Here is a 12032-nt window from a genome sequence, read left to right on the forward strand (position 1 = left end):
TTCCTTTTCTCCTGTTAAGTATAAGTTGGACACTACCCAGTGTTTTTCTCCTTACATTCACTTTTTTTTTTTTATGTTGTGATTTCTTACCTTTAAAATGGGTATCTTCTGCTTTTGGGTGGCAGAGTCCCATTTTCTGTAATGTTTCCAAAATTAGCAAAACTCTGAGCTATTAGAATGGGCACAAGGAAGATTGGCAACTTGCACTTTCTGCTTTTTCTGGAAAAAGGGCTCATCCCAAAAAAAGGCAGAGGAGAAGGAATGAGGATCCTGAATGACAGATACTTTTTCAAACCATTACACTTGCTAAAAAAATGGGTATTTTTTGGGAAATCTTCTAGCAGCCATTTCCAGTTTGGAAAAAGATAATATTGATGGGGAGAGAAAAGGCTTTCAATTAAAAGTTCCTGCAGCTGTCAGGATGATGAATGAGGGACGAAGGAAGGGGAAAGGACGGAGAAATGAAATGTAATTTAACATTTAATGCTACCACCTTGTTCTGGGCAGGCAGTTTGGTGTCAGAGGGAGGAGCTGGGGTTTGCTCCCTCTCTGGGGGTTGTCTGGGTGAGCAGATGTTGTCCCCTGGCAGGAGGGGGATCGCCTGAGTGACGAGGACCTGTACAAGTTCCTGGCTGACATGAGACGCCCCTCGTCGGTGCTGCGCAGGCTCAGGCCCATCACAGGTACCCCCTGCCCCCCAGCCTGGCCTTGCTTCCTCCCCCAGGCACCCCAAAAACATCCCTGAGGGTGGTCCCTGCACAGCACACTGAGGGTGGTGTCTGTGAGGAGAAGATGCAAACCCCAAACTCAGCATCCCACTCTCTGCCCCAAAAGGAGATCTCAGTCCAGGCTCCCACTCCTGGTTAATAGGAGCAGGCTCCAGCTCTGGGAAGGGGGAATAGAAACCCTGGCACACCTCAGTGCAGCTGGTCCCTGACCTGTGCTATTCCTGACCATATTTACTTAACCTGCCCATAAAACTCTCCAGGGACAGCAATCCTGCCTCTTCCTTGGATCATCTCCCCAGCTCTCAGCTGGCCTTGCAGCCAGGTTAGGTTTTAAGAAAACTTTGCAAAATTATCTTGCTGCAAATTAATCTGAATCTGGTGTGCCATGGCCTTGGGCAGTGACCACAGCCTTCCAAGCACTTCACTGCTCTGCTCACTTCACCCAGTTCACCTCTGCTTTGTAGCCTGACCTATCTCAGGGTTTTTCAGCCTTTCCTCTGATGGAGTTTTGTTTGCAACAATAGCTGGGCCTCACAGGAGCATTATTTAGGCTGGATTTGCCCAGTTTTCTTATGTAAAAAGCATCTATTCCATGTTAAAATGCATATTTTCTCTTGGTTCTTATTATCTGGTCCCCCAGTGCCTTAGATATCAGTTGGATTCACTGATACTTGTCAACAAATCCACTTTGGCTGTCATTTATCATTTATGGATTTATTAAATTAATATCTAGAGTGCCAATGAATATATAGGATATTAACCTGAAGAAACAAAGCACAATTATGCTTTTAAAAAATGAATTACTATTAATTAATTAATAAAATGCCTTTCTTCTTGCAGCTCAGTTGAAGATAGACATATCTCCAGCTCCAGAGAACCCCCACTACTGCCTCACCCCAGAGCTGCTGCAAGTCAAGCTTTACCCAGACAGCAGAGTCAGACCCACCAGAGAAATCCTGGAGTTCCCTGCCAGGGATGTCTATGTCCCAAACACCACATACAGGTCAGAATTTTGAAATACATTTCACTTTCCAGGGCCTGAGACTGCCAAGTGTAGAAATTCCTCCCCTTATCAGTGAGGTTGTTGCAAGATTTGGTTTATGGCCAGAGGCATGGGAAGGGTTCAGGCTGACACAGCAGAAAACTCAGCTGGGGAGGAATAAACAGGTTTGCATCAAACTTGGCTGTGAATGAGAACATGGGAGAGGTTTCTCCATTTCTCAGAACTCAGGGTGGAATTTGGTAAAATTCTTTTCAGTTTTATGCAGGGTTTTTCCTTTGCTAAAGTCACTATTCTCTTACTGGTTTTATTAATTTATGTCACTTTCAATGACTTTTTTTTCTTTAAAGTGAGGGATAGAAGTAGAGAAAATGCAGAATCCCTTTGTTCACATTTCCATTCTGATTTCCAAGCAATTTCTTTGTTTACAATACTTGACAAAAAATCTTCTGAAACCCTAAAAAAAAAAGGATTTTTTCTGAATATCTTGGGAAGCAATAACCTTTCTTTTCATTATGTTCCATTATTAATTTAAAGCTTTTTCACAGTATCTTTGAAGACATTACATGGCTGAGTGGAATTGTCTTCATCAGCTGAGTAACTTCACCAACTTAGCAAATCCTTTATTTAAATTTAGATACAAACCAGGTTTTTATATCAAAGCTTACAAGAAGGGTTTCGTCAAGTTCCATATCCTATATTTTGAAAAGTCTCAGCCATTTATTTATTTGTCTATTTATTTATTGGACAGGTAATTTAACATTACTGTAAACCAGTACAAATAAGCAACACTGCATGATCTCATCTCTGTTACAAACCCATGAGAATTAAAAGGATTTTTTTTTTTTGGCAGCATTTCTGTAATTAACACATTCTGTTCACCAGGCTTCACTCTGACAAATTACAACCAAAACCATTTCTTGTGTGATTGCAAGTGCTGAGATAAAAAATCCACTCTGTACAAGGATTGGGGAAGATAAACAAGTCAATATGACTCAGGGGAACTGCAGGACTGGGGCTTTGTCAGTCAGCACTTCCAGGGCCAGCCCAAGGCTGTCACTGTGAGTTCTGCAGCTCAAGTTCAACATGTGAGTGTCCCCAGGAGCTGGACCAGCCCTGTGCCATGGCTTGTGCCTCTGGGTTTGTGGGTTGGCAGCCTTGACCCCATTGGAGCAGCTGTTCCCTGAGTGAAAGGTGTTTTGTTGTGTGCTCACTTGGTTGTTTATTTAATTCCTTAGGAAGGTCACCAGGGCTTGGCTGTGATTCATGTCAGGTGAGGAGAGCAGATGTCCTTTCAGTGAAGTTTGGCTCTGCACTCTCAGTTCTGCAGTGACTGCAGAGTTTGGGATCAGAGGCTGCTCTGAATCCCTGTGTGATGGACTGGCCTCAGCTACACTCCTGGAAAATTGTCTGGAAATACCCAGAGCTCTAAAACCAGGAATTACCCATCTTTCATTTACTCCTAAAGCATTCCACAACAAAAATACAAACATTCAGTTAGTTACTTCAAGAAAAAAAAATTCTTTTTTTTTTCTTTTTCTCCTAAATGCTTTCCTAGGGTTTTGCCAGTCTTTTGTTCCCAGAAAAAAAACTTTTTGTTTTCCCTACTACATAACCCAGAAAGGAATGCAGAGCCTGAAAACCTATTTCCCCAAACATTATTATCCAATATTTGACAGGTTGGCTCCTAGGCATTAAAATTTCATCCTGGGGAGGAAAAAACTCCATGAAAATTTGCAGCACATTGACACTGGGGCTTGAGGGAATGACAATACTCACCAAACATTTTGTAAGACCATCTCAGATGCCTCAGGTTTATGTTTTGGAGAAATTCCATGCAGGGCATGGATTGGGACATGGCATCTGTTGGTAACACAGTCCTTTGGTGTGGTAAAGTTCAGTGTGTTTGTTCTGAGTTAAAATGCTGCAGGTTGAGCACTCAGTCAAAAGCTTTTAAGTCTGTTGGGTGGATCATTAGTTTGGTTGACTTGAGCAGGTAGTATCTTCCTTTCTTAGGCTTCCAGTATAAGCCTTTTCCTCTGTCCAGCCTTCCCCTGGACCTTGGTGTGACATATTTCCCATTCAGGTTGGTTTCCTCACACTCACTGTGCCACCAGCCTCCTGGGGAGCAATGTGGGAATGTCAGACACTCTGTGCTCTGTGGCAAACAGCTCCTTTGGCAACATAAATCTGCTTCAAACCCTAAATTCCAGCTAATTGGCATTATTTACCCAGGATTCCCAAATCACTGAACTGCTTAGGTTGGGAAAGTCCTCTAAAGTCGGGGGTTGCAGCCATTCCCCAGCACTGCCCCATGTCCCCAAATGCCACATCTGCATGGATTTTAAGTCCCTCCAGGGATGGGGACTCCACCACTCTGGGCACCTGTGCCAGGACTGGACAACCTTTTCCATGAAAAATTTTCCCAAATATCAATTTAAGTCTCCTCAGGTATAACTTGAGGTGGTTCCCTCTCCTCCCTGGGAACAGATCCCAAATCCCCCCTGGCTGGGGTACAGGGTGAGTTTTAAGCTCCCTCCCAGCCCTGCCCATGGGTTCCTATGGGTTTCCAATGGGTTCCCATGCCCTCTGACCATACCCAGGTACAGGATGAGCTTTAAGCTCTCTCCCAGCCCATGGTTTCCCACAGTATCCCATGGGTTCCCATCCCCTCTGACCATACCCAGATACAGGATGAGTCTTAAGCTTCCTGTCAGCCCAGTCCATGGATTCCCATGGGTTCCCACAGTTTCCCACGGGTTCCCATGGTTTCCCATAGTTTCCCGTGGGTGCCATGCCCCCATCCCATACCCAGGTACAGGGTGAGCTTTAAGCTCTCTCCCAGCCCAGCCCACAGCTTTCTATGGGTTCCCACAGATTCCCATGGTTTCCCCTGGTTCCCCCTGGTTTTCCCATGGTTCCCCTGGTTCCCCCTGGTTCCCTGCCCCTGTCCCATACCCAGGTACAGGGTGAGCTTTAAGCTCTCTCCCAGCCCAGTCCATGGGTTTCCCATGGTTTCCCCTGGGTTCCTACAGGTTCCCCTGGTTTCCCCTGGGTTCCCCTGGGTTCCCATGTTTTCCCCTGGTCCCCCTGGTTTCCCCATGGTTTCCCCTGGTTCCCCTGATCCCCCATGTCCCCATGTTTTCCCCTGGTCCCCCTGGTTTCCCCATGGTTTCCCCTGGTTCCCCCTGGGTTCCCCATGTCCCCATGGTTTCCCCTGTTCCCCCTGGTTTCCCCTGGTCCCCCTGGTTTCCCCTGGTTCCCCCTGGGTTCCCCTGATCCCCCATGTCCCCATGTTTTCCCCTGGTCCCCATGGTTCCCCCTGCCCCTGTCCCATACCCTGCTGGCTCAGGGGGCAGCTGGCCGGGCGGGTGTCGGCGGTGCCGAAGCGCAGCGTGGCGCGCTCGGGCAGCGCGTTGGGGATGCTCCCTGCCCTCCTGGCCAGCTGCAGGCTGAAGTTGCTGCTGGGGCCCCCCAGGCTGAAGCTGTACTCGATGTGCCTCCTGTTCCCCCTCCAGTCCTGCAGCTCGATCCGCAGCAGGTAGCTGCCCTGCTTGGTGATGGAGTAAATCTTCTTCAGGCCCAGCCAGAATTCCTCTGCAAAGTCGGAGGGAAGAGAGGTTGAGTTTGATGTTAGGGATAACCTGCAGGTAGTGTGTGTGAAAATACAGTATTTAAAAGGCTTTATTAATTGCTTTAATTAAATCGGTGATTTGAGTCTTGGGGACTGTTGATCTTTGCAGAGGTCTGCTGCTACATTCTTTTTGTTTACCTCTGCTTAATTGCACACTGATGATCAATAAAAGCAAGAGTTCTAAATGAACTGGAGCTTCCCCCTTTGAGTTTCCCACCTCGTGTGAAACTCTGGGAGGGAGGTGAAGACATTTAAAAGGTGTGTAATTGGAAGTGTGTGACAAATGAAGCCAGTGGCATACATAAAACCTAATGGCAATTGTTGCATTTTGGGAGGAAAGAGCTGCAGAACCAAACTGGGGTTTCAACACCCTCATGTACAAAGGGAATTTTTCTTTTGCTGGAATTTCTGATCATTAGTTTAATTGGTTTCATAGATTATATTCATTGAGGAGCTTTTTATCAGCACAGTTAATTGCCACATGTGGAAAGTGGGGCTGAATGTGAGTGCCATGCACACAGCTGGCATTTAAAGCCATGGAAGACAAGATGGTTGAAGAAAACACTCCCTAATTTCCAGGTTAGGAGCTGTGACATAGTTTATTTTATCACCTCTGAAGATGCAGCAGAGCACTGAGTAGGACATAGCTAAGAGCAGTGATACTCTCTGCATAACCCAACACTGAAAACATTTGGCTGCATCTTGGTGCAATATTTGGGAATTGGGAAATCAATCAAGGAGCCACTAAAGCATCCAGCAGGATCAGATAAACTTTACAGGTGGAAGTCAAGCTCAGCTCTGAGCTCCTCTCCCAGAACTGAGGGGAAGACTGAGATACAGCAGCTCTTTATTATAAAAGATGTGAAAATAAATCAGTATTGCTGCTCACCTTGATGAGTTTTAGATTTGTGCTATACTTAGAAAGTCAGAATATTTCCTAAAGAGGAGGTCACTCATCTCATATGAGAAAAACAAGGAAAATAGTCTGGATTAGGAAGCTATTGGGCAGCACTTGGTGCTGCAGATTCTTTGGAGTTGATGATTAACAGGGCAGTGTGGGTGTTTCCTCACCCTATGCAGCCATGGAGGGGATTGGCCACTCTGGAGAAGCCTGAGGTGTTTGCTCAGGGGAGCACACACAGCCTTGGGCTCTCCTGAGGCTGGAAAATTGATGTGGTTGGAAGGGTAACAGGATTGCAGCAAGGTTGAGCAACTAGTGACAGCAACTTCATGAGGTTTTGCCTTTGTGTGTGTTTGGGAGGTGTTTTATAAATAGTAAAATCTTGATAAAATAATGTTTAAAGCATTCTGGTTTTGCTTCAATTTCTAAACACCCATTTGAAGGGATGTCTGAGAATTCCATGAGTTATGGAACTACCCAGCACTTTCTGTTGTTTCCAGGTTTAGTCTGCTTTCCTTTCCATAAGGAGATTCAGCTTCTCAAATCAGTTGATACCAAGAGACACAAAAAAGGGATATTTACCATTGAGGTCACCAAAGCCATTGGTGTAGGCATCCCAGGTTTGGTTGAAATCCAGTGATCCATCCACTCTCCTCTGGATTACAGTCCAGGATGTGCCTGTGAAAGGGGAAATAAGTCACAGCTTGGCCTTGGCCCCCTTACCTGTCCCTGAGTGTGCTCTGGGGTGCTCCCATTTTGAGGTGGAATGAGTTAATTAAAGCCTTAATGAAGGGGATTCAAGTGAGCCCCACTGGAGAGGGCCCAGGGCTGTTTGAGTGTCTACTTGGGGTGGCTGCACTCACAGAATTATTCTGTTGGGCTGCCTGAAATGCGTTTCTCTTGTTTATGAGGGCTGGGAGACAGAGGAATTGATAAAGCAGAGATAAGAAATGCCCCAGCCATTGGCTCAGGGGGTCAGAGTGTCTGCTGATAGTGCCTGGCTGTGGCAGGGCTGAGCTGCTGGGGCTGTGTCCCCTCTGCAGCTGCAGGGGGGTCTCGTGCTGCCCTGGCCCCAGGTCATGACACCCTCACTTCAGCAGCTCCAGCAGTGCCAGGGTTTTGCAGAGAGCAGCCCTGGGAGCTCTGTTGGCACACCCAAACATGTGAGGTGGCCCCATGTGCTCCCTGGCTCTGAGAGCAGGGGACAGGGGACAGGGGACAGGCACAGAGCAGCTCTGGGGGTGCAGGGCAAGCAGGGAATGAGGGAACTGGTCAAGCTCTGGCTGATCCTGGTGGCAAAAGGAACAAACTTGGGTCCTTAGGAAGGAGGTTGAGTAGGTGATGTGACAATTGTATTGCTGGCTGCTGAGCCACCCAAACGTGGCACAGGAATCATGTCCCTTCTCTGGGTTAGTCTGGCACAGCTCAGTCTAAATAGAGCCTGCTCAGGGACAACATTTTACTTTTGTAAAAGCACATTGTTTGCTGTTTGCTTTTCTTTGGGAAATGCATTCATGGTTGCACTATAATGGCTTTTATAGTGACCATTTTTATTTCTTGCAGTTAAAGGCGCTTGGGATTTGCATATCCTTAATTTATGTCACATGATTGAATGTCCTTTCCTCAGTATAAACAAGAGGGGAGTAAAGAATGAGAGCAGTGATAAGGAGATTTCAGGATATGGGAAACCTGAGTTCAGAGCAGACAGGCCACTAAGAGAAGTCAAGAGGATACATAAACCATAAATTTTTGTGGACTTTGGGAAGAGACAAAGTTTTTTGGCTTAGAGGAAGATATTTCTGTGAAAATTAGACTGTTGCTGGTACAGCTCTTACCAAATTTCATCTCACAGTAGACATTGAAAGGTTCTGAGCCATTGGGCTGGATAGTGTAGACCCCACTGTCCTGCACCCCAGTGTGGTAGAGAGCAGTGCAGTCAGCAGCAGCACCTGGGGGAGCAAACAGCCTGTTAGAAATCCTGCTTGGGCTGAGAGCTAAAGAAAAAAAATGGGAATGATGATACTGGTGATTTTATTTTACAATGAATGGCATGGAATGGGCAGACTGCTTTGGGCATAACAGTGCAGCTGCCAAGGTGTGCATGGGTTGGACTGTCTGTGTTTTTGAACTTAGGCAGGGTTTCAGTTTGGGGGATTTTGGAAAGGTTCTAAGGTTTAAGACTAGACTCAGGCAAATGGGCTTTCCTGCCCCTTGTAAAGTTCCTAGGAAATGCCATGCCCACTGTTACTCTTCATCAGTGCCTTTCAACTTCAAAGAAAGGATTTCTAAATCTTATAATTAGCCAGTGTGGAGTAAATTAGTTCTGTGTTCAGTCTCCAGAAGGTAGACATGGGTAAAGGCATGGGTGACCATGTTTACATGTTTGCAAGAGGGGAAGGGATCCTGTTACTGCATTTTTGGGCATTTTTGAGCATTGTTCCTGTGTGTCACCCAGAGACAAGTACAGCTGGAGTGGGGCTAAAGAGATAATGACATTTTTTCCTAAGAAGGACATCTAGTTCCTTCCCACAGCCCAGTGTGTAACATAAAAATCTCATTTTAGTCTTAGACTCCTAAAAAGCAGTCAAGGCTGTCCCAGAGCCCCAGGGAAGGCAGCATGTGCTGTGGTCTGGTCTCAGTGGGTCTCACCATCAGCTCTGTGTGTCCCAGCCGTGGGTTTGTGCACAGCAGAGGGGATGGGCTCTGCTTCCTGCTCCTCCCCCATGAAGGAATTCTCCAGGAGCTCCTGGAGCTCGATGTGGTTTAGCTGCAAGAGCCAGAATTACACTGTTAATTTCCCAAGGTTCTGGAATGATGAGGTTCAAGGATCAAGACTATGTCATGCAGAGAATAATTTTTCTTGCAAGTGTAATACTGTAGAATACCCAATTTACTACACAAAAATAACTTCAGCTCCACCCTGGTGGATTTTTGGCCAAGTGTGCCACTGCTCTGACAGGGTAGGATTCATGAGGGGAGGAAATGACCCCTTCCCACATGGTGCACCTTGATGGACCAACAGATTTAATTTATTTCCTCAGGTGACATCACTCAGATAAATAATACCAACAGCTAAGAGGACAGAACCCACAGGTCCTTAGGCTGAAATGCATTTTCCTTTCAGAATAAATTAAATCTGAGCATGTTGGCTGTACTGTGTTACAGTGGTACATGTTGGACATTCACTCTGGGAGTGGATTTTGGAAATTAAGAAAGAGGTAGAAAGCATTGAGTCTTCCAGACCAATGGAAGAACTATCTATTTATCTATCTATCTATCTATCTATCTATCTATCTATCTATCTATCTATCTATCTATCTATCTATCTAATAAGAAGAGGAAAAAAAAACCCAAATTAACAGTCAGAAAATGCAGCAGCCTGATGTTGAGAGAAGATCTCAAAGCTGCTGTTGGCCATAGCTCCTGCCTGGCAGCTCTGCAGCCTCTCCCCAAAACTGGTACCTCAGAATGGTCCCCACCTTCCTGTGCATCCCAAACTGAACAAGGGTTGGACCCTGAACTCCCTCAGTGTTGGGACAGGTGGGAGGAGAAGCAGGGGTGGTTCTGTACCTTGTCCTCCAGCTCCATGATCTGGTTGTGCTGCCTGTCCAGCTGCACGTGCTGGTCCTCCACGATTTTGAGGAGCTGTTTGATGTCACTGTCCTGCTGCTCCACAAAAGCCTGGGGGCAGGGAGGGAAGGATGGAGGAGGGTTAGGAGCAGCAGCAGACCTTCAGCAGTGGTTCTGCCTCTCTAACTCTTGTCCTGGGGCCAGTTTTGAGAGGCACAAACCATTGAATATTATATATCCCCTTCCTTTTCCAGAGAATCCTAAAATATCCCAAACTGCAAGGGTCCCTCAGGGATTATCAAAGTCCAGCTCCAAAGGTTTGCCTGCTTTGTCTCTAATTTTTTTTTTTTTTTTTTTGAGACAAACTACTGGCAGCTTTGCAGATTCTTTTAAAAATTGCTCTTTTCCTTTCATTTTCACATCCAGAACCATTATGTTCTGTTTCATTGACCCTTGATTCAAACTAGATATATGGCATGGATCAAAAAAGGGAAAAATTCCCAGCATTTAGGGTATCAGCTTGGGATTCAGGTTCATTCAAATTCAAAACATCCAGCATTTTCCCATACACATTGCTTGACCTTTTTATACTCCTGCAAAATACAGTTGATATTTCCTTTTCTATAGAAAACCTTATATCCACCTAATTACTTGCATTATTTACATGTTAATTTTATTAACACTTGTAAGGTTCTTTGATTCTGGATTTCCTGCAGGTGCTGTAAATGTCCCTCTCTGTTTCTGCACTGAGCAGCCAGTTCCCACTGCATTGATTTGGGGTGATGTACAAACCCATGGGCTCAGGAATCTTGTAATTTTCCCAATTGCAAAAGTTTTTTATTGTTAAAATTGATTTCCAAATAAATACTGAAAGTAATGCAGAGCTTTACGATTTCACAATTTTTCACTGATTTCGCTGGGGAATTTTACTGCAAAATTAACACTTACCCTGACAGGGTAAGACAGTGATTTTTTTAAAGGTTATGGCAGTGATTTCTTTCTCAAAATGCAGAGGAGCAAGGGGAAGCATGAGCTTCTATTGCATAATTACTGATAATAGCATTGCAGTGTATTTTGGCTCAGTGTGTCAGGGCCTTTCACAAGTCACTTACTTTGAGTGAAGAAATTTCTTTTGTATCTTGCACCGAAGGCTGGATAATGGCCAGTTTGGTGACCTTGTCCTCCAGTCCCCACACTTGCTCCTGCAGCTGGTTTTTGTTTTGGATGAGGTCTTCAATCTTCAGGTTCATCTCCTGCGAGAGGTTCTTTATCTCCTCGTTGTTGAGCTGCAGCCTGGCCGTGGTTTGCCGGAGCTGCTCCTCTTCCTCCTTGATCTCGCTGGTTTGCAGGGAGAGCTCGTAAAAGGACCTGTCAAAAATGTAGAGTTTCTGAAAGATGTCATTCATCTGGCCCTTGGTCTTGTGGACAAAGTCTTTGAGGCCGTGGCCCAGCTGGAGGAGCCCGTTGGCCAAGATCCGCACGTCGTCCAGCATCGCGAATCGCGATTTCGCTTCCGGAGATCCGGCGGGACCCACGGAGAAAAAATCCTTGTCAGCTGCAGCTGGGAGAGCCAGGAAGAGTAAAACTGGGATGATCTTCATGTTTCCTGCTCTTGGAGGCAGAGAGTTTTCCCAGTGCTGCCTTGTGCTCTGTGGCTGCTCTGGGTTGCAGATCTATTTATACCCCTTTTCATTTTAGCAGAGGCAGAGCAGCGGGTTGATCATTAAACTCTGTGTGTTTGAACGAGTGTAACCCCTCCTGAATGTAGGTTGGTACCTGGGAAGATAAAATTGAGAGACTGGCACGTTGCTGATTGAACTGGTTCTGAACTTTTGCATCTGCCAGACCTTCTGGTGTAAAGTGTTATTAATGACTCTGTGTTTTTCACACAACTCTTTTTAATAGATTGATTTTGGCCCATAATCTTGGTAAGGGTTTAAATTGCTCCTGGTTTGTGTTGTTTGGTTCCCTTTATTGCCTCAGGAGTGTGAAAGGATTTTTACCATGTTTAAGAGCACTGGATGTTCAGCTTGTGAAGCTCCTTGATGAGCTGTGGAAGGGCAGAATATTCCCAGATGATTCACACGACTTGATTTTCATCTGGGGCCATTTTCTGATGTAACTCATTGTGCTGCAGTGGATTTACTTGTCATGGAGCCCAGATTAAGTGAGAAAGAGGGAATTAGGTCCAGAGATTGC

At 45.7% G+C, this 12032-nt stretch overlaps 2 protein-coding genes across 18 annotated transcripts in view; one reads left to right on the plus strand and one right to left on the minus strand.

Moving 5' to 3' along the window:
• The window catches only part of DOCK7 (dedicator of cytokinesis 7), a 91684-nt gene that overhangs the window by 30932 nt on the left and 48720 nt on the right, over positions 1 to 12032 (plus strand). For all 17 annotated transcript variants that reach the window (XR_013775297.1, XM_079313963.1, XM_079313964.1 and 14 more), the window contains exons 13-14: positions 590 to 683; positions 1569 to 1731. Coding sequence is in view for 16 of the 17 variants with exons in the window: in XM_079313963.1 (XP_079170089.1) it covers positions 590 to 683; positions 1569 to 1731 (257 nt within the window). In the remaining variant the exon portion in view is untranslated. The remainder of the gene's footprint in view (positions 1 to 589; positions 684 to 1568; positions 1732 to 12032) is intronic.
• On the minus strand, positions 2429 to 11510 carry ANGPTL3 (angiopoietin like 3). The gene is made up of 7 exons (XM_079313992.1): positions 10946 to 11510; positions 9834 to 9944; positions 8913 to 9030; positions 8099 to 8212; positions 6846 to 6941; positions 5068 to 5325; positions 2429 to 3849 (listed from the first exon to the last, which is right to left on the minus strand). Exons 1-7 carry the CDS (start codon positions 11432 to 11434, stop codon positions 3668 to 3670), a joined length of 1368 nt encoding a protein of 455 aa, XP_079170118.1. The 5' UTR covers positions 11435 to 11510; the 3' UTR covers positions 2429 to 3667.

This window comes from Erithacus rubecula (assembly GCF_903797595.1).
Source record: "Erithacus rubecula genome assembly, chromosome: 10".
NCBI classification, from domain to species: domain Eukaryota; kingdom Metazoa; phylum Chordata; class Aves; order Passeriformes; family Muscicapidae; genus Erithacus; species Erithacus rubecula.